This window comes from Suricata suricatta, chromosome 9 (assembly GCF_006229205.1).
Source record: "Suricata suricatta isolate VVHF042 chromosome 9, meerkat_22Aug2017_6uvM2_HiC, whole genome shotgun sequence".
Taxonomy (NCBI): Eukaryota; Metazoa; Chordata; class Mammalia; order Carnivora; family Herpestidae; genus Suricata; species Suricata suricatta.
Window position 1 is genome coordinate 103,232,915 of NC_043708.1, and position 19,550 is coordinate 103,252,464.

A 19,550-nucleotide genomic window follows, 5' to 3' on the forward strand; every position below is an offset into this window, starting at 1 on the left:
CCCCCCCACACACAACTGGAGGAGGAAGTTCTACAAACACATCGATGTAGGCATGACCTTCAGCCTTTTTTCTTGGGAGTTGCTCCAAAAATCCAGGGAACAAGAGGTGCAGAATGAATGGACCTTGAGGGTCAGTGGCAGGGGGGCGCCCCTGGAAGAGGTTGATACCTGGCACCAACACTCAGCCAGGGGTTGGGACAACTTACTCTGCTCACAGTGTCGCCCAGTGAAGCCTGTGCGGCAGGTGCACTTGCCGCTGATGTGGTCACAGCTGGCACCATTCTGACACTGGCACACGCGCCCACAGTCCTTCCCGTAAAATGCTGTGGGGCAGCCTGGAGAAACAGGGTGGGGACAACTGTGGAGGTACGGCTGGGACCAAACCTGTCATCTGCCTTTCTTTGAGCACAGACAGGGTGGCGAACTGTGAGACCCTGCACCTCAGCTGTCTCCACACTCTGGACTCTCAGGATGAAGGCGTAGGGGTGAGTGAGGAGTTCTTTAGACAAAGATGCCTTGGAACCAGAGAGCAGGCTAGGGTCTCCTTGCTCTGTAGCCACAGGCTGTTCCTCCCTCTCTGAGCCCTGCTGTCCAGAGGGTCTGGTCTTGGTGACTGGTGGGGTACCTTACAGCCCCAACTTTCCAGGACTTGGGGCTCATCAACACCCTGGATCCATCCAGGCTTCCCAATCCTGGGGTTGGGGAGGGGGCAGCTCCTGACCTCAGGGCCCGCTTCCTCCCTCACCCCACAGCCCTGGATGATGCTCAAGGCAGCCAGCAGGCCGCAGCACGACCTGGAACAGCTGGGAGGCCGGGAGGCGGGACTTACGCTGCGTGCAGAAGAGTCCAGTCCAGCCTGGGGTGCAGTGGCAGGCGCCGTCCTCGGCACTACAGCTCCCCCCGTTGTGGCAGCTACACGTGTGGAAGCAGGCAGGGCCCCAGAACCCTGGTGGGCAAGCTGGGGGGTGGAGGGAGAGGCAGAGAGAGCCGGGGGGAGAGGAAGGAGGACTGCACCTCAGCCAAGATGCCAGGCTACACCCAGGCCGTATTTCCTGGCTTTCCTGACACATGTTCCCCAGAATTCCTCCACTCAACCCCTGACCCACTCACCCAGGATTCTCTGCCCACTCGCCCAGCTCTGAGGGCTCCTGAACTTCCCTTCTAGGGGGACTGGCTGTGATTTGGAGCGTGTGGGTATGTGTGGTAAACTAAACACTGCAGTTTACAGTGTGAACACTGTTAACTTCCCCGTGATGATGGGGACTTTCCCGGGGTGGGGACTCCCCTCTTTCAGTTGATGAGCTCCCTGAGGATGGCACTATGTCTCCTCCACCAGAATGGAAATTCCCTCGGGCCAGGTCATCTAACTGGGACCTTCCTCATGTCTCACCCATCACACAAGGAGCTCCACAAGGCTGGAGGTTAGACCTTCACCGATATGTGGTCCCTGTTAGCTCCATAGCAGATCGGGGTGCCCCTTACAAGAACAGCCTCTACAATTCCTTGTCCAGGCTTACGTACCCAAGACATAACTCACATCGGTCATTCAGGGGACGCCCTCACCCCTCTGAGGTGACTGCTCTGGCCTCATGTTGCTTCCCCACTCCCAAACCCCAGCATGCCAGTCCCTGTCCCCCTTCTCCTCCCCAACCACATGCAGGGGCTGCTCTTTGCTCAGGTGCCTTCCTGTCTGCAGAAGGAGATTTTAGTTCTGGGAGGTGGAGGCATCAGGGACAAAGCAGTTCTGGGCAAGGAAGAGGTGTGTTTTGGAGCCTGACTCTTGGCGGGGGGGTGTTCCCAGGAGGCAGATGCTTACCCTGGGAGCAGTCCTTGCCAATCCATCCAGGAAAGCACTGGCAGGAGCCATCGATGGGGCTGCAGGTCCCGTTGTTGGCACAGGAGCAGAGCTGGGCACAGTCCTGCCCAAAGCGCCCTCCAGCACACACTGTGGGCACAGGACAGCCTGGCTCCTGGGCCCCCACCTGCATGCCTCAGACCACCTCCCGTAGCTGCTGCACCCTGACGTTCCCAGGCCTTAGCCATTGTGGCCCTGAGCCCACAGATCTGGGTGGGCACTGCCTGCGCCACAGCCCCATCACCCTTCTCCATTTGCACATAAGCGAGTGCCCACAAGCTGCATTCTTCTGGAGGCTCTATTACTGATCCCCTGTGAAAGAGGCACAGACTGAGGCCCAGAGGGGTAGGTAGAGGCCCTCGAATTGGGCCTCAGAGATGGAAGCAGTGAGGCTGGGAATCCGGCCTCTGCCCTCCATCCACACGGCTCCCCAGCCTTCTGCTTTCCATTACCACATTCTGGCCGGCATCACGGATCCCACAGCCACGAGGGTGGACAGTGTGTGTAGCTGGAAGCAGAGGGACAAGTTCAGGTCGGCCCGCACTTAGTCTGTGGGAGGACCGTCTCTGCCCACCTATTTCCTGTCTCTCCAAATCCCACCTGTCCTCAAGCCTCAGCCCAGCCTCAGGACAGCCTCCTAAGTCCACAAGGAGCTCTCTTCCGCTGAGCTCCCCTGGTATTTCCACTTTGAGCCACTTGCAGGGTTGTGGTTCTCACCCCTCCTGGAGGAGTCACTCCTTGGTCCCTAAAGGAAGGGCTGGTGTCCTCAACCAGGCGATAAGCTCCAGTGGAACTAGGTCTGGGTGTTAACTGAGCACTTACCTTTCATTCCCTCTGCAGTTCATTCTCCACCTGCTTCCTACAACTTGAGCTCCCTAAAGCATAGCTGTCTTCTTTATGGCACTTGTGTGCCCTGCTCAAACATCCTCAGTGGCTCCCCACTACCCCAGAATAAAATCTGGCTACTTCACCTGGGTTACCCTTGACCACCCCTCTCTCCCAGATACATAAGCCGCTGGCTCACACAACACTTTCTAAATACACCCCATGCCTTTGCTCCAACTGTTCCCTTCCAGAGTTTCCCTGACCCTCCTGGCCAGCTGTGGAAATCCTACTCTGCTTATAAGACTCATTTTTTATTTTTTAAAATATTTTTTGTTTTTTTTTAATTTTTAGTTTGTTTTTGAGAGACAGAGAGAGATAGCATGAGCAGGGGAGAGTCAGAGAAAGAGGGAGATACAGAATCTGAAGCAGGCTCCAGGCCCTGAGCTAGCTGTCAGCACAGAGCCCAACGCGGGGCTCAAACCCACAAACCGTGAGTGAGATCATGACCTGAGCCGAAGCCGGATGCTTAACCGACTGAGCCACCCAGGCACCCCAGACTCATTTTATTTTTAAAGTTTGTTTGTTTTGAGAGAGCGAGTGAGCGAGCACAAGCAGGGGAGGTGCAGAGAGGGAGAGAGAGAATCCCAATCTCATGATTGTGAGATTATCAGCGGAGCCATTTTCAAGAGTTGGATGCTTAACTGACTGATCCACCCAGATGCCCCTGTAAGACTCATCTTCCATGCTACCTTCCCCCCATCTCTCCGTGGTAGACTGCTAATCTTTCAATAATCCAGTCTTCTTCCTGAGAAGTAGAATCTCAAGTTTTAGCTGGACTTATGGCCTCAAAGGCTTCACTTCTTAGGCTCCCGCACAGATGGCTATGGCGATGTGACCACATTCTGGCCAGTGGTGAGTGGAAATGCGTGTCATTAGTTGCCCATTCCTCATCCTTGTTGAAGGATAATGTGGCTTATGGATAAGAGCCGTGGATGAGGCAGCTGAGTTTAAGCAGCTAGCTTTCATCAGAGGTGGAGGCCATGTGCTGGGGACGGCTGGACAACAGGACAAGGCAGCTGGCGCCTGTCATCTTTGTAAGCTCCCCTACCATTCTCTAATGGTCTGCTCCTGGACAGTCTCTTTCCTTCTTTCTTTCTTTCCTTCCTTCCTTTCAGGAATAATGTTTGTCATTTTCATGTCAGTTATTTTGGGTTTTTATGTCACAGCTGAACTAAATCTTGATTCATCCATCTTCTCTGTTTTGGGGTGCTATGTCCTTGTTTGAACTTCCACACCCTCGGTTTTTTCCCTGGTCTTCTGTTTCTGTGACTTGTGAGTCTATTTCAGGCCAGGCCTGAGTTCTACCCATGTCTTTGTCTTCCACAACACCTGGAAAAGCCAGGCATGGTCGTTGAATGTGTGGAAATAAACTGGCTGCCCATCAACTCCCAAGTTCTTTTGGGGAAAGCTGAACTCCAAATTTCCCCCTCTTGACCATAGGCTTTGTGAGGTCAGGGAACTTGGGTTCTCCTGTTCTTCGTTGCATCTGAGTGCTCAGTATAGTGCCTGACATGTAGGACACTCGGGCAATATTCCAACATGGCCAAAATAGGCCCCAGGAGCAGTGACATTCCAGTGGGTTCTGCTGGGATCAGCGACTCCTGTCCCTTTGAGCTCTTCTCAGTTCAACCTTCTCCCCTTAGAACCTAGGTGTAGCCAGCCCCACACCCTCTGAGAAGGCTTCCTTGCATTCCTGTTATGGGGGAGGAGTCCCTTGAATCCCCAAGACCCTCAGCTAAGTCACACAGAGGATCATGGGAAAGTGTTGATTCTTGAACAGAAGCAACTCACCCAGGACCCAGGTCTCTCAATCCTTGGGCTGGCCCCCTCTCCTTTATGCCACACTGCCTCACCTTCCAAGCCCTTCCCCGACCAGATTGTGGGCATGGTGCACCAGGGTCTCCAGTGTAAAGCCTTGAGTTTGGGTCTTTGTTTTATGTATGTATTCAGCAAACACTTCTGTGACACTTACATGCACCAGACACCATTCAAAGTGCTTCACAAATACTAGTTTGGTCAACTTTGTAATACTTTCAGTATTAGATATTTTCATTATTATGCCCTTTATAGAGGAGGACACTGAGGGACTGAGATCAAGTAATTTGCCTAAGGTCACCCAGCTAGAAAGGTCTGCCACTTACTCAGTGAGCACCTTTGGACAGACCGCATGACCCTCTAAGTCTCTGTTTCCTCCTCTCGGAAATGGGGCTCATGACCCTCATTCACTGTACAGAGTACAGGCCGTGGTTCAGAGCTAAGGGGTGGATCTGGGGCCCTGCGCTTCCCGGGCCAGAGCCTTAGCTCCTTCCAGGGTGCCTGACGCTCACCTCACACCTGCGGCCCAGGTTCTGGCTTCAGCTTCCAGAACAGCAGGTGGCCCAGCCTCGCTCTGCCCCCTGCCGCCCCCCCCACCCGGGACGTGGTTGATTTGGGGAGCCCATTTCCCCAGACCTGGCCCTGTTTGGGGAGTGGGGTGAGCTGCTCTACCTCTGCGCTTCCTGAACAAGACAGTCTTATCTTTGAAGTCTTTCTCACACGCTCCAGGCTGACAAATTCACCCACAGAGCCGCTAATGCGATCAGTCTAATACATTAATTGGTCGACTTCTTAGCTGAATCAAGAGTGAGGCAAAAAAAGGGGCGGTGGAGAACGGGGCTGGTGAAAAGAAAACATCTGGTTATATTTAATCTATGTTTAATGATTCTGCATAAGCAGTGTCTGTAATTTGTAACTCACTGGAAAGCCGGTCATTAGGAAGTGTCAGTTCAATTTTTTACAAGGTTTGAGACTTAACCAGGGCAGTTGCCATTAATAGCAAACTCTATTAGATCTCTATGTGGAAAATACTCATTAGGCCAGCGGGCGATAAATCAGACATCGCAGGATCTGAGAGTTACTCCGCGGGCTGTTTAGGTCCTAATTTAGACCCAGCCTATCTGTATTGACGGCGGGGTCTCCGATGTTTAATAAGTAAACCTCGACGCGTCAGGTTATGATTAAACTGTCCTAGGAGGGCTGCAAGCAAATGAAACTGTCACATGGGCTTCCCTGGGGCCCAAACGTCTCGTGACCTCAAAGTATCACAGAATGAACTTTCCACTCATACATATGAACGGCCCATACACTTACAAAACCAGCCCAGCTCAGCGGTGATTATTCATCAAAAGAATCTGTCCCCCTGGGAGGTAGTGAGCTCTCAGTGGAAGCATTTAAGCAGAGGCCAGATGAGATTCTTGCACAGATGACCTTGAAGTTGATTTAAGCTCTAAGTTTACCTTAGCCTGGGATCTCTTTGCTCCCTATAAGTCAAGAGTATACAGATTCTGCAGCCCTGTGTCCCAAGCTGCGCCTAAGGCCTCAGCCCACCTTCCCAGTCCCCCTTCTGCCATCCCGGCCCCCACATCCTTTAGCCACCCTCTGCTGCCGGACAGTCGCATGTCCACACCCAACTTGCTTGCTCTACCCACAACACCTTTCTCCCTTCTCTGCCTCTTTGCCTAAGGCCAAGCTGAACACCTGCACGCTGTGCGCTGGCCCCCAAATCCACACCGCCTTGGCCTGACTGAGCCACGGACGGCTGTAGGCAGCGGTGTGTGCCAGAGCGGGCAACTACCTTTGCCCAGGTTGCTAAATATTCAAGAATTTTGTGACCGTGTTGAACTACCTGTACTGTGGAATCAACCATGGTGGAGATATTTAGATGACGGAACATGCTGGCCAATGTTACAAAGCGAGGCTTCCCCCCCCCCCAGAGAGCCAGGGTGGCAGCACTCCCTGGTCAAGTCCTGCTGAATGGCAGAGGCTAGCTGGAGTGGGCGTTGACTCTGCTGCGGAGGCGGGAGACTGCGGGGAGGGATCAGTGACGTTGGCCTGAGTGTGGGGGGAGCAGGGCTGGAAGCTGCATCTCCAGCCCATGCCAGAACGGTCTCCTTGGAGTTCCCATGGCATCCTCTGCCTTTACCACTTGGCACTCGGCATCAGCCATCTGGGGACACTTATGCAGAACTCAGCTATGCTTATTTCATTTTTCTTCAGCTTTGGAGGCAGCATGTGTTGCTCAGCTGTGCCACTTTCTAGCTGTGCGACGACAGAGTAGTCATTTAACCTCTCTGAGCCTGTCCCTTTTAACTGCATAATGGCTTTGTCTCACGTCTGGTGGTGACCAGTTCTCACAAAGGTAGGCCTAAGCCTTGAAGATGCAGGGAGCTGCCTCCACAGAGTACGGGAAGTCCCAACCCCCTCCTTCCAGCGCCTTCCCTCCCAGGATGCCTCACCACCCTGGCCCACACCTTCCCCTAGAGACACTACCTTGATTGCAGAGGGCTCCGGAGAATCCAGGGAGGCACTCGCAGAGGCCGCTGATGTGGTGACAAGGACCACTGCTGTGCACGCAGAGGGGACATGGCTGGGTGCAGCCGTGGCCATAGAACCCGGGGGGGCAGACTGGGGATGAAGGGGAGAGGGTGGTCAGCAGCTGCAGGTGCCCCAGGCAGCTTGGCTACCTGTCCAGGTACCACACAGGGGTGAAGGGAGGCTCCTCAAGGGTATGGGGAGAGCTGTCTCCACCCCACACCTTCGAGGGCCCATCCCCTTCTGCAGAGAGGAGCGGTGATCTGGTCCTGTTTCCGCCGAGGAGCCAGGCCGGGCCCTGAATTTAGGGACAGAAAAGCCAGCGCAGGGAGAGAAGGGACTAGAGGGAGAGGTTTGATGGGGGCTGGCTCTGAGACCCCAGCCCCTCCCAGGCCAGGATCAGTTCCAACAGGGAAGGGGTGGAGAGGGTGAGCCATCTGTGAAACGAGGGTGCTCAGCCTTACTTCTCTGGCACAAGGGTCCTCGGAAGCCAGGGGCACACTCGCAGCTCCCATCCTCTGGGGAGCAGGAGCCACCGTTCTCACAGCTGCAGGACACAGAGCAATTGGGGCCCCAGCGACCAGGTGGGCACATGCTGTCACAGTGGATGCCTGTGGGCCAGAGGCAGACTCAGGTCAGTGGTAAGAGGAGCGAAGGCAGAAAGAAGGATGATGGGAAGGTGCGCTATGCAGAATGACGAGGTGGAGGTGAGCACAGTGTATCTCGAAACGCAGAGGAAAACTCCAATCTAGACTTGGCTGGTCAGGGAGGGCTTCCAGGAAGAAGAGATACCCAAACTAAGTCCCAAGGGCCAAGGAGGAATTTACCAGGTAAAGGAAACCCTCTGTGCAAAGAGTAGGAGGCATGAGAGAGAATCATGCCTTGAAAGAAAACATAGCATAATGTAGCTGAGCCATAAAGTGCAAAATGAGGGTATGGCAAGAGATGGATTGTGAGACCAAGAAGGGACCAGGTCATGAAGGGCTACCTTCATTTTTGACATCTTAGTGGTACCCAAGGTTAGGCTCGAGAGAAACCAAGTAGGGGGCAGGTAAGTGCCGTAGTGGGGTGGGGGCTGCACAGGCCAGGAGCGAGCTACCATGGCCATGTCAGCCCAGGAGCCGCTGGCCCTTTGGGTCCCAGACAACCAGCCCTAGGGTGTGGGCTCAGACAGTGGTGGGGTCTTTTCAGATTCTTTTGACCACACCCCTCAGTGCAAAGTGGGTTTTATATCATATGTGCATACATGTTTATGATGGAAACCAACACTTTGCAGAATGAGGTTTTACTGTCACTGTGTGTGATGCACTCCGATGTTTTCTCTGCACTATAATGTATTCTATTAAGAAAGAGGAGGTCTTCTTGAGCTGAGACAGAGCAAATAGGTTACTGAGGTGATGGCAGCCCAAAGGCTAAGAAGGAATTTTAAAAGGCCTGAGGCTGGTGGCCCCAGCTCTGGGATGGGGATTCCTCTCAGCCAGAAAGACTTCTGGTAGGACATGCATTAGGTGGACAGATGGGTGTGGGCCCAGGAAACTCGCTTGGCTTTGGAAGGTGAATATCAGCGGCTCAGAAAAGACCAGAATTAGCTTGAAGATCATGTCTGCCTTGTTCTAGGGACAGGGATTGTAAGAAAGAGAAAGGAAGAGGGAGGAAGACCCTCAGGCCCAGCGAAGAGAGCAGGCCTCAGGCCCCAGCAGGAGGAGAGCAGTGGGACCAGTGTGGAGGCAGGCTGGGGTAGCAGAAGCCCCCCAGTGCCCGTGGGAAGGGGAGGGAGGGAGAGCTGAACCGCTGGAGAGCGCAGAGAGGGAGGGGATGCAACAGGCTTTACTCGCCTCCCGTGCCTGTCTAGTCCAGGACACACACTCCCTCCCTCCCTCGTCCCTGTGGCATCTCAATTCCGCAGCAGGGCAAGGGTCTCACACCCCACTCTCCCGGATATGAGGCCTCTTCGTGGAGTACAGGGGTCTGGCTGGTTATACTCCACCCCTGGATGGAGGCCTCTCCCAGTGCAGTTTCCAGGGCTCAAGAGGCTGACCCTGGACAAAACCCGTGGACTGAGTGACTGACTGAAGGGGAGCCTGGAGAAGGCGGAACCATGAAGCCGTTCAAAGCTTTGGATACTGCTTCGAGGGTTCCCTTCTCCAAAAGCTGCTCAAAGGAATTCTTCCGTTGGAAACCCAGGATCAGACTGTGGGTCGAGGGACTCTGCTGTTCCTGGGAGGCGCACTGGACTAAGGCAGAACTCTGCCACCTGACAGCGACTTCCCATCCCATTGGTGCCTCAAGTGCTTTTTGTAGGCTGACCAAAGCAAACGGGTCACACAGGTCCGAAAACCGTATGCAGACACTCCTGTGATTAAGAAAACACAACACATGCAAAAGCACCCTTGAATTCATGGCAGCTTATGGCTATTGTGTGTTCACCCAGTCTATGGATATTCAAAGTACAGCTACTCTCACATGTGGGATCCTCAAAATGTTTTCATGTCAAGAAGGGGCCTTGCGGACTGAGATGGTTCTCGGTGCAAGGTGATTATGCTGACTGCAGGGATTGGCAAGGGCCCACTGGGTTTTAGGAACTGGCAATTTTTATTTTCCAGGCCTGGTTCTGTGGGAGGTTTTTATATGTCCTAAGAACCCCCTGGAGCCTGAGACACTGGGATGTGAGGGGGGTGAAGGGCCCAGGCTCCCCCTGCGTGGACTGCCCCAGTTCTACTGCAGTGGACCCGTGGCCTGGTGGGAGGATCTCCAACTACAGCTTCTGAAAAGGCATCGCTTCATTAGTTACCTTATCTAGGCTCTGTGTTCCCAGTAGTTGGATAGGGATAATAATCCTCCTTAGAAATCCTTCCCTATCTCATCCCTATGGGATCTCCCTGCTTTATTTTTTAGGACTCTCTATACATCTATATTAATGGGCAAAGCCAGGGAAACAAGTCATGTATTGTGACTCAAATTCATGCCACAAGGCCAGCAGCAACTCAGCAGCCCATGCTCTTCAGCATCTGCTTAGAGTCCTTCTCCAGGAAGCCTTCCCAGATGTCTACTCAGGGAGTCAAGCCTCTATTTGAAAGTCAGTTGGCCTACAGCTTTGTCCCTGCCTATTATTTGAATGTTTCGTACATAAGGCTCGTGTCCTCTGGCAGCAATTTGAAGGGAGCACGGCTTATTGACACTTGTGACCCTCCTTATTTGGTGCTCCTAATGGACAGGATGCCATCTTGGGTTTCTTTGCTTCTCCAGTGCCCAGCACAGTGTCGGGTACAAAATAGGTGCACAGGGACGACTGCTTTACCGAATTTTGCTCTTTACTGCTAGGCCTGACACAGTGCTAGGTACATGGGAGATAGCAACTGAGGACTTGGTAATTGCTTGAGTCAATAAATGCTAACTGAATGAACAGATGGTTCCTTCTTAGAAAGCAATCCTGTGTCCCCATCCTATTGGCACTAATGTTCTGTGACCTTGGACAACTCCCTTTCCTCATCTGTAGTCTGAGGAGGTCTCCTTCCCTTCCAGGGGAAAAGCCATATGTGGTTGTAGTCCACCTTCTTTCAACTTACTTCAGTAAACATTTAATAAACACCTACTGTGTACAGGCCAAGGGGAATTATACAGGAGGACACTTGCAAAAACAGTCCGGCTTACGCGGGCAAGGGGAGAAGACATGCACCTACTTACAGCAGAGCGAAACTGGTACTGAGTCAAAGCATGAGCAACAAGCCAGGAGCCGGGAAGCCAGGGACAGGCTTTTTGGGGCAGGTGTAGGCAGGGAGGGTTCATGGAGTGTGTCCGGGACCTACACCCCATCCCCCCCCTGATCCTTTCTTGGTCCCGTTTTCCATGACAAACCTCAGGACATCAATCACTCCTTTAAAATGACCTCAGGGCCGCATTTGGGGGGAGTTAGCTTTAGAAGAGCAGAGGCCTTGCTCAAAAGTTGTCCATCAAAGCCGGAATTTTTAAGCACTAGATATCATTAAAATCTTACCAGCTCACTTGAAATGAAGGCAATGAAAAATTAAAGTGGATTTCCACTTGGCTCCAGCTAGGCATCTGGGGTGCCAGTAACTAGGGTGAAGCCTCGCTCTGTACCAAGGGGCAGGGCAGGGCAGAATGCCGCAGAGGAAGCGGTGTGCTTAGCTTTCTGCTGCTCAGCAACAGAATTCTTATCTGGTGTGAATTATTATCCTACACTGGCAGCAACGCCTGCATTTCTTCCTCTGTCCACCACCCTGGGACGACTTCATTCACACAGCAGAGCATTATTAAGCGCTTCCTGTATTCATGGGTTACATTTATTGAGCACAGGGCCATGCACAGTTAGCACTTCGAAGAATTCACTCACTTAAGCTTTGAAATGACCCTGTAATTGGGAGGATCATAATTAGCTGCATTTTATAGATGGAGAATTCAGGCCCCGAGAGGTTAAAGGACTTGCCCAAGGTCACAAAGCCAGGCAGTCTGGTTCCAGCTCTGAGTTCTTGACCACAATGGCATCAGTCTCTCAGTGGGTGACAAGCAATGGATACAGGAGTGAACAAGGCCCTGGCTGCAGAGAGCTAATGGTCTAATTGGGGAAACAAATAATAAATACTCCAATATGGATTCAGTGACAATTGAGGTAAGTATGGCAAGAAGAGTGTAGGATATTATGAGAATTAGTAAAAGGGGCTCTGACGTAGTCTTGGCCCATTGTAATGGGGGGACCATCATCAGGTGAAGAGAAAAGGAAAGAGTGACCCATGCAGAAAGAAGGCATGTACGAAGGCCTGGAGCCAGAAGGGTGGTCAGCCCAGGCAGCTGCAATGTAGTATGAGAGATGGGGGCGGGGGGGGGGGCGGGGAGCAAAAGGGAGGTGGTGGAGGTGGGTAGGGGCCAGATCATATGGACCCTGGGTCACTGCAAGGAATTTGGATTTTATGTCAGTGCCATGAGAAGCCACTGAGGTACTCTGAGCAGGGGCTGATACGAATGCTTTGAGAAGTTCACGTGGCCACCACATGCATCATGGATGCAGCTGGGCAAGAGGGGAGGCCCAGAGAGAGCAAGCAGAAGACCAAGTCTGGGTCAGCTGGGAGATGGTGCTTGGAGGGCCAGGAGCGTGGCGGATTCACTCTATGTTTGGGAGGCAGGCTGACGGATACATTTGGGACCAGAAGTGTGAGCCTGGGCTAAGCAGAAGGTCGCCGACGCCCTCTCTACCATATCCTCTGTGAACACAGATTAAGCACCTGTATCCACCATGCGTTAGCCTTTGTCTGATTTCTTACAGGTGTGTTCCTGACCTTCAGAACGAAGCCTGCACATAGCAGATGTTCAATAATTTGTTTGCTTGAACTGTATGGAATGGAGAAGTGGGGCCCAGAGGAGAGAAGGAAAAGATGCATATGTGAGGAGCAAGAAGAAGAAGAAGTGAAAGAGAACAGTGAAGAAAAATAAAACACCAAGGACCTAGTTTCACAGGCTCTGGGTGGTGGCGAAGCAGGGGGCAGTTACCTGTCCATCCGGCCAGGCAGCAGCAGTGGCCTGTGACAGGATCACAGCCGTCCGCGTGGCTGCAGTCACAACGCTCGCTGCAGTTTAGCCCAAATGTGCCATCCTGTAGAGAGAAGGGGAGGGAGAAAGGACCAGACCTAGACTCCCAGAGGTTCACACTGGATTGATTTTGATGATAAAATTGGATTTTGATGACAAAATTGAGCCACTGCCCCATGGGGATGGAGAGAGACTGTGGCGGGGCACAGTGGGGGCACATTTTATAACGGGATCAACATGGTCACAAGGTCACTCCAAATCATTGTTTGGCTGCATTGATAGAAACGTGCAGTTCTCAATGGTCAAGCTCGAAAGGCTGTATTTAATGACCATTAACAAAAATTTGTAAATAAGGATGCACTTTGCAAATCATAATGCATTGATCCCACGTGAAGAATGACTGATCTATTGTTTCTAGGCAGGAAGGTACCAACCATGTTGCATGCTCATTAGGTATCAAGAGCCTTCTATCACTCATTTCTCTCAATCCTCCCAGCAAACCTGTGGCATAGTTCCATTATATTCACAATTTAAAGATGAGAAATAGGGTCAGAAAGGCGAAATAATGTGTGTTAGGAGGTGGCAAAGTCAGGATTTGAACCCAGAACCATAGGCCCGATTCAACAATATCACATAGTGGTTGGTCTAATTTATTCGTATCTTAGACTCAGATCCAGGGATTAAGTCTGGGTGGGTATTGCTGTAGAGTGCTTGGTTTCATCCTCCAATACCCTGATCATAAAATTAGAGGAACGGCAACCCCGAGGAGTTAGTAAGGGCTGTCCTGTAGCGGTGGTTATGAAGGATTCTGAGGCTGCATTTGGGCTCAGGGAAATGTGCCAGAGTCAATTAACAGTATTAACCAAGCACAGCCAGGGGAGAGTGGTGCCACAGCACTGCACCTACCAAAGGTTTCCCATTTTCTAGAGGGAAGGGGCTGAGGCCCAAAGTAGCAAGGTGGCCACAGAGGTCAGAAATAGGGCTGAGCCCTGAACCCACGTGTCCCACCACCTAGTCCAGTGCTCTTGTCTGCACACCTCTGTGGACAGAATGACCTCAGAGAAAGGGTGAGAGGGGCTGCTGGGCACACCCGGTCCCTCCCTGCCCTGGGCACTCACTGGGCAGGGCAGTTCACAGGTGTCTCCGAGCCAGCCAGGGGTGCAGGAGCAGGAGCCGTCTGTGGGGCTGCAGGCTGCCCCATTGGCACACGTGCAGCTCTCATTGCAGTTCAGGCCCCACATCCCGCTGGGACACGGCAGGGTGCAGTCCAGGCCTTGCCACCCTGAGGGGAGGGAAAGGGGCTGTCACTGCTCCATTGGGGCCCAGCACAGCCTTCTGCCCACCCTCCCAGCTGGGCACCTGCCACCCACACCTTCGTTTCTCTGATTGCTGGGTTAGAGCACACAGTATACATGGAGTCTGCTCAGAAACACAGCATGGCTATTAGGAGAGCTGAGGCTAGAACCCAGGTCTCCAGCCTTCCGGTTCTCACTGCTCTTGCTGTAGGTGCGTGGTCCCCCGCCCCCAGGACAGGGAACCAGCTGAGATGGGGAGGGCTATCTCTGCCCAGGGTGGAATCCAGCAGCTTATTTTAGGGCCCTTTGTTTCCAGGACAAGCTGGTTTCTCACTCTGAGGTTGGTCACTGGCCTGATTGCCCTCAGATCCATCTCTCCCCATACCTGCTCTGATCTGTGTCACAGGGGCCTGATCCCTGCTGCTGCATATCCAGGTTCTCCCTCAGCTGGCTCCCAGATGGCCTTCACAAGGGGCGACCTGGCCCACAGACAGCAGTGGGGGAGCAGGTACCTTTTCCCCTTTCCCTTCTGTGGGCAGCACCTCTCCTGGTGGCTGGGCCTTTCCTGTGCTTCAGCACTGTCACATAACCCCTCTATCCATGCCCCAGCTCCCACCAGGTGGCCCTCACTCCCAGGCTTTGGAATTCCACTTCCTCCATCTGTCTCTCCCCTCTAGGAGTGTTGGAATTTTTCCTCCCAGCTTCTAATCTCTGGTCAGCCTGCCTTCCTTCATATGCTCCCCCAGCAATTCTAATACTGCCATAACTAATCCCCTCTATTACATTCCTGCTATTGAAGTCCCTGGCATGGGCTTCCTTGGCTGGAACCTGATATATAAACTCCCTGAGCCTGCACGTAGGTGGATAGGGCAGGAAGAGCCCACACTCTTCAGCTTGGCAGCCCACCCAGGCAGTGAGCACATCTGAGGAGGGCGGGACTGGAAAAGAAAGCACATCACCTTCCTTGCAGGTACAGGAGCCATCCATGGGGGAGCAGGTGCCACCATTGTTACAGGTACAGACGGATGAGCAGTTGGGGCCGTAGGTGTCCGCGGCACAAGGAACTGCACAGACCTCTCCCTGGAAGAGCAGGAGGTGAAATCTGGATCACAGCTGTCCCAGGTGGAGGGGGGTGGTCTGTGGTAGGGAGAATAATGCCCTCCCCTCCTGCCCCCATAAAAGATGTTCATGTTCTAATCCCTGGCACCTGCGAATGCTACTTTACCTGGCAAAAGGGACTTTGCAAATGTGATCAAGGACCTTGAGGAAAGGAGAGTATTCTAGATTTGCAGGTGGACCCAACGAATCATATGAGTCCTTAAAAGTGGAAGCTAACTAAAGAAGATCAGAGAGATAAGCCGTAAGAACTCCTCCACCTGCCTTGAAGATAGAGGAAAGGGAACACAGCCAAGGAATGCAGTGGCCTCTGGAAGATACAATCAACCCTCATTTTAGAGCCAGCAAGAAAAGGGGGACCTCCGTCCTACAACCCTAGGAACTGAATTCTACCAAATTTCCTGAGTGAGCAGGAAGCAGATTCTCCCCTTGAACCTCCAGAAAGGAAAACAGCCTACAGACCTTGATTTAATCCAATGAGCTACACCTGACCTATAAAACCATAAGAGAATAAATTTGTGGTTGTCTTAAGCCACTAAACGTGTGGTCATTTGTTACAGTGGTGATAGATAACTCATACAGTGACTGTCACTGGTTGGGGGTGGGGTAGGCTTCTAGACTACAGATGGGCAAAGCCCCCATGGAACTTGACCCTGAGTCTGTATTAGGTTACAGCAGTGCAGAATTTGATCCTTTGCCTTCCAATATTATTTGATTCTCACCAAGAACCCCATGACACAGATAACAGTACTCTAATACCACTTACCTGAACCTCAGAGAAGTTAAATGTTGACAGTAATAGTTAACGTTTACTCAGCGTTTTCTCAGTATCAGGTACATGAATACATCCTCTCATTTAATCCTCACAAGACTTACAGGAGACTATTTATTGCCTCAGCATCATTCCTGTTTCATAGCTAAAGCAATCACATGGAGAAGTTAGGTAACTCGGCCCAGGTCACGGCACTAAGAACAGCTGAACAGCTGATCTCTGTTTGAACCAGGGCTGGCTGCTCAAGCATTCTGTTACCGGGTGTCATAAACTGGTCCCCCAAGAAAGCATTCTCCAACATGGAGATTAGCGAGCTCTGGAGCAGCACCTCCATCAGGAGTAAGGGAAGCAGGACTGGGTAGAGGGAGAAACGGCACTGAGTTGCAGTCAATACTGATCTCTGCATATCTGTCAGGAAGCTCTGGAACTGGAATGGCCCTTGGAGACATCCACGCAGAGGAAGGGGAGGGAGAACCTTTACAGCCCCCGCCCAGCATTGGAAATCCACTGCTCTGGGAAAGGAGGCACGATTTCATAGGAATCGGCACTCTCTGACTGGGGCCAGTTTCTGGAGGGGGCACAGCCAGGAGCCACTGTTTCCTGAAGCTGGGGGAGAAGAGGGGCCTCAGCCCTGAAAGCTGAATCTGAGGTGCTTACTACAGCTTCCACTCCACCAGGCCTCTGCGGGTGGGCTGTTCCTTCCAGTGAAGGGTTCAGAGATGGGGCAAGTTGCAGGCCGGGCGGGGGGGGCACGGAGGGGACCAGGGCTGGGGACTTCACCGACCTTGAGGGGTGAGAGCATTCAATTTGCCAGAGAAGAGCCAGGTAAAGGCAATCCAGGCAGGAAGAGTGTGGACAAGAGTGCAGAGGAGTGTGAGAGCTGAGAATGTTCTAAGGGTAACTGGAGGAGGAGTTTGTGTATGGAGAGGCGAGGGGGATATTTAAAGGGAGCTGGGAGCCTTAAATGCCAGGTAAAGGGGTTTGAGCTTTCTTCCCTGAGCACCCCAGGCCATGCCTTCCACACTCAGAAACCCACTTTGGGGCTGTCTGCTCTGAGCACATGCCCACTAGAGGTCCTTCACCAGAAGGCTCCATGGTTTCCACACTTCCCCTGCCAGGCCCTGACCAGCTGGCGTCTGCAGCCCTCCCATTACCCAGAAAACTCTAATTTTTCCAAGACTATAAATAGCCTATAGGAAAATATTTAAGCTCTGAGGGCCTTGGACCGTGTGCAAATTGCATGCACCGCTTATGAGTTTCTCCGCATGAATTTACTTTAAGGGAGAAGGGTTTCTCTCCTGGTCTTGTTAGTGTCGCCGGCCCCAGTCCTCCCAGGAGGCCTCCAGGGGCCTGTGAGCCCAGCCGTGGGTCTGTGGATGGGGCTCAGAGAGGACTTTCCATCCTGGCCCTCCCCTACTCCAGGGGGCGAGATACAGAATGCCCAGCTTGGAATGTCTGCTCCCCAGAAGGTGGCACCAGGGCACCCATTGTCTCACAGTGAAACCCATGCGGGGACATTGACAGCTTGAGGTCGCCAGGCTGAGAGGACTTCCTTCTTCCCAGAGAAGGAAATGGAGACTCAGAGGGTGACTTATCCTGGGCGCCCCTGGTGTATTAGTGAGGATGAAGGAGACGGCAGGGAGGGAGGAGAAAGAATCAGATCTTCCTTCCAGAGAGGAGGCAGAGCCCAGTTGTTAGAGAACAGACTCTGGCACCAGCCTGTTTCCACCACTTACTGCGTGACCTTGCACAGTTTGCTAACCACTCTGGGACTCAGTTCCTGCATCTGTAAAATGGGAGAAATAATGTTCCTATCTCATACAATTGTCAGGAGGATCAAATTAATTACATGTGAAGTAGATAGAACAGTGCCTGGCAGGTAGAAAGCACTATAAAAGCTATTATTACTGCAAAGAAATCTCTCTTATGGAAAGAATATACAAAATCTTTCAAGGTTTTGGTAGAAGGCAGCTTTGGAAAAGGGATCCTTCTCTCACTCAGTGAACCATGCTGGACCCTGTGCAGTAAAGGAAGGCTGGCGCTCACCGGGGACTGGTGCGGGGGTTGGGGGGGTGGCCGCACTCAGGAATCCTGACTTCGTGCCCCCAGGTTTACCTTCTCCCTCCTCCCGTAGGCTGGTTCCCTAGTTCTCCTCCTCATAGCTGAAACAGGCCAGAAATTTTATCAAGACACACCAGGGGCACGGCCTGGGGGACAGAATGACTTCTCACTAAGGGGCGACTAAGTGCCAGGAGCTGCTCCCAGCACTTCCCATTTGTTAGCTCCTAACAGCAAGAAGTCCGAACAGGGAAGTGAGCAGTTTCTAAAGTGCAGAGTTCTGCACTGAAGGGATGTGAGCCTCGTACAGCTGACTCGGAGCACTCCCCTCCTTCCACCCTGTTGTCCTGACCCCCACTTGGTTCCAACTCCTCTGGCAGCACAAGCGCTAAACTTTTTGTCCAGTTCCCCCGCTTCTAGCCACTGATGAGAGTGTCAGGCCTGCCCTAGAGTTGATTGGCTGTCTCTGGTGATTGACATTTACTGCCAGCCAATCACCAGCCTAATTTCTCAGATTTAGCCTAACAGAGCTGCCCACCTCCGGGAGGGTGGGGGGCTGGCTAAGGTGGGATGATTCCCAAGGTGCCCCAGGTACCAACTCCCAACACACAGGCCATTCTCTCACCCACACACCTCCCCAGATTGGGGGACCACTAACAGGCTTTAATCATGATGGCCTGTGAGACAGGTCTCAGTCTACAAGGTCAGTATTTGTGTCTATATGTGCTTAGGTAGTCAGTGTATCCACCTATGGCTGTGTGTGTGTGTATGACTGGGGGTATCTGCTTACCTGACTGGGTGGGTTTGGGTAGAAATCTGTGACTCCTTCCTCATCTTCTCCTCTGGCTGTGTTCTGTCCCCAGTCCTGCCCTAATGGGAATAGGCACCTACAAAGCCACCATCATCTGAGCATATGGGGGTGGGGGGGTCTCAGCAGCTGGCTCATGTGCCTGCCTCTGTCCTGGGCTGTGAGCTCAGGGAGATGGGGATCTGATTTTATTCATGTCTAGATTCTAGGGCTTGAGAGCCTGTTGGTACATAATGATCCCTCAATAAATATTGTTTAATTGAAATGAGATGTTTGTGTGTACACGCTGGCTTCTACTGCGGACAACCAGAAGGACTGGGCACTTTCCATATGCTTTCTCTCTCGTGCCAGGCAATTCAACAGATGTTTGCTGCACAGGGACAACTCTGAGCCAGCCCAGCAATGGGCTACAGGGGCCCCCAGGATGCTGAGACCCAGTTTCTGCCTTTGGGCAACTACCAGGCAGCATCCACACAGGCACACTCTTGTCTGCATTCAGATGTGTTTATCTGTCCACTTATTTGCTGTCTGCTCCCCCAGTGAGACTGAAAGTTTCATGAGAATGGGGATCTTTTCTGTCTGGGCTGCCCCAGTGTCTATAGCTCAGCACCTGGCATAGAGCACAGGTATTTATCATGTTGGACAAATGAGTGAGGGGACCTGGTGGGTGTAGGTCCTGTGGCTCCCATCACACACACAAAGCAGAATATTATCAGGTCTAAGGCTGGGTCCCATGCTACCATGCTGACGCTGGTCTTCTCTGGGGGCTCTTGTGAAAAGAGAAAGCCAGGCCAGACCCTGGGCTATGGTTCCAAGCCACACCCTGCCACTCCCTGCCCAAATGCTGCCCTGCCAGGCTGAGGGTGAGAA

The 19,550-nt window shown here is 52.6% G+C and overlaps 1 protein-coding gene across 2 annotated transcripts in view; it reads right to left on the reverse strand.

Annotated features, from left to right (window-relative positions):
- The window catches only part of MEGF11 (multiple EGF like domains 11), a 310,492-nt gene that overhangs the window by 19,255 nt on the left and 271,687 nt on the right, over positions 1 to 19,550 (reverse strand). For both annotated transcript variants that reach the window (XM_029952659.1, XM_029952658.1), the window contains exons 11-18: positions 14,886 to 15,006; positions 13,750 to 13,913; positions 12,593 to 12,695; positions 7,555 to 7,701; positions 7,049 to 7,183; positions 1,817 to 1,945; positions 830 to 958; positions 207 to 335 (exon numbers count right to left, since the gene is read on the reverse strand). In XM_029952659.1, the coding sequence (XP_029808519.1) occupies positions 207 to 335; positions 830 to 958; positions 1,817 to 1,945; positions 7,049 to 7,183; positions 7,555 to 7,701; positions 12,593 to 12,695; positions 13,750 to 13,913; positions 14,886 to 15,006 (1,057 nt within the window). The remainder of the gene's footprint in view (positions 1 to 206; positions 336 to 829; positions 959 to 1,816; positions 1,946 to 7,048; positions 7,184 to 7,554; positions 7,702 to 12,592; positions 12,696 to 13,749; positions 13,914 to 14,885; positions 15,007 to 19,550) is intronic.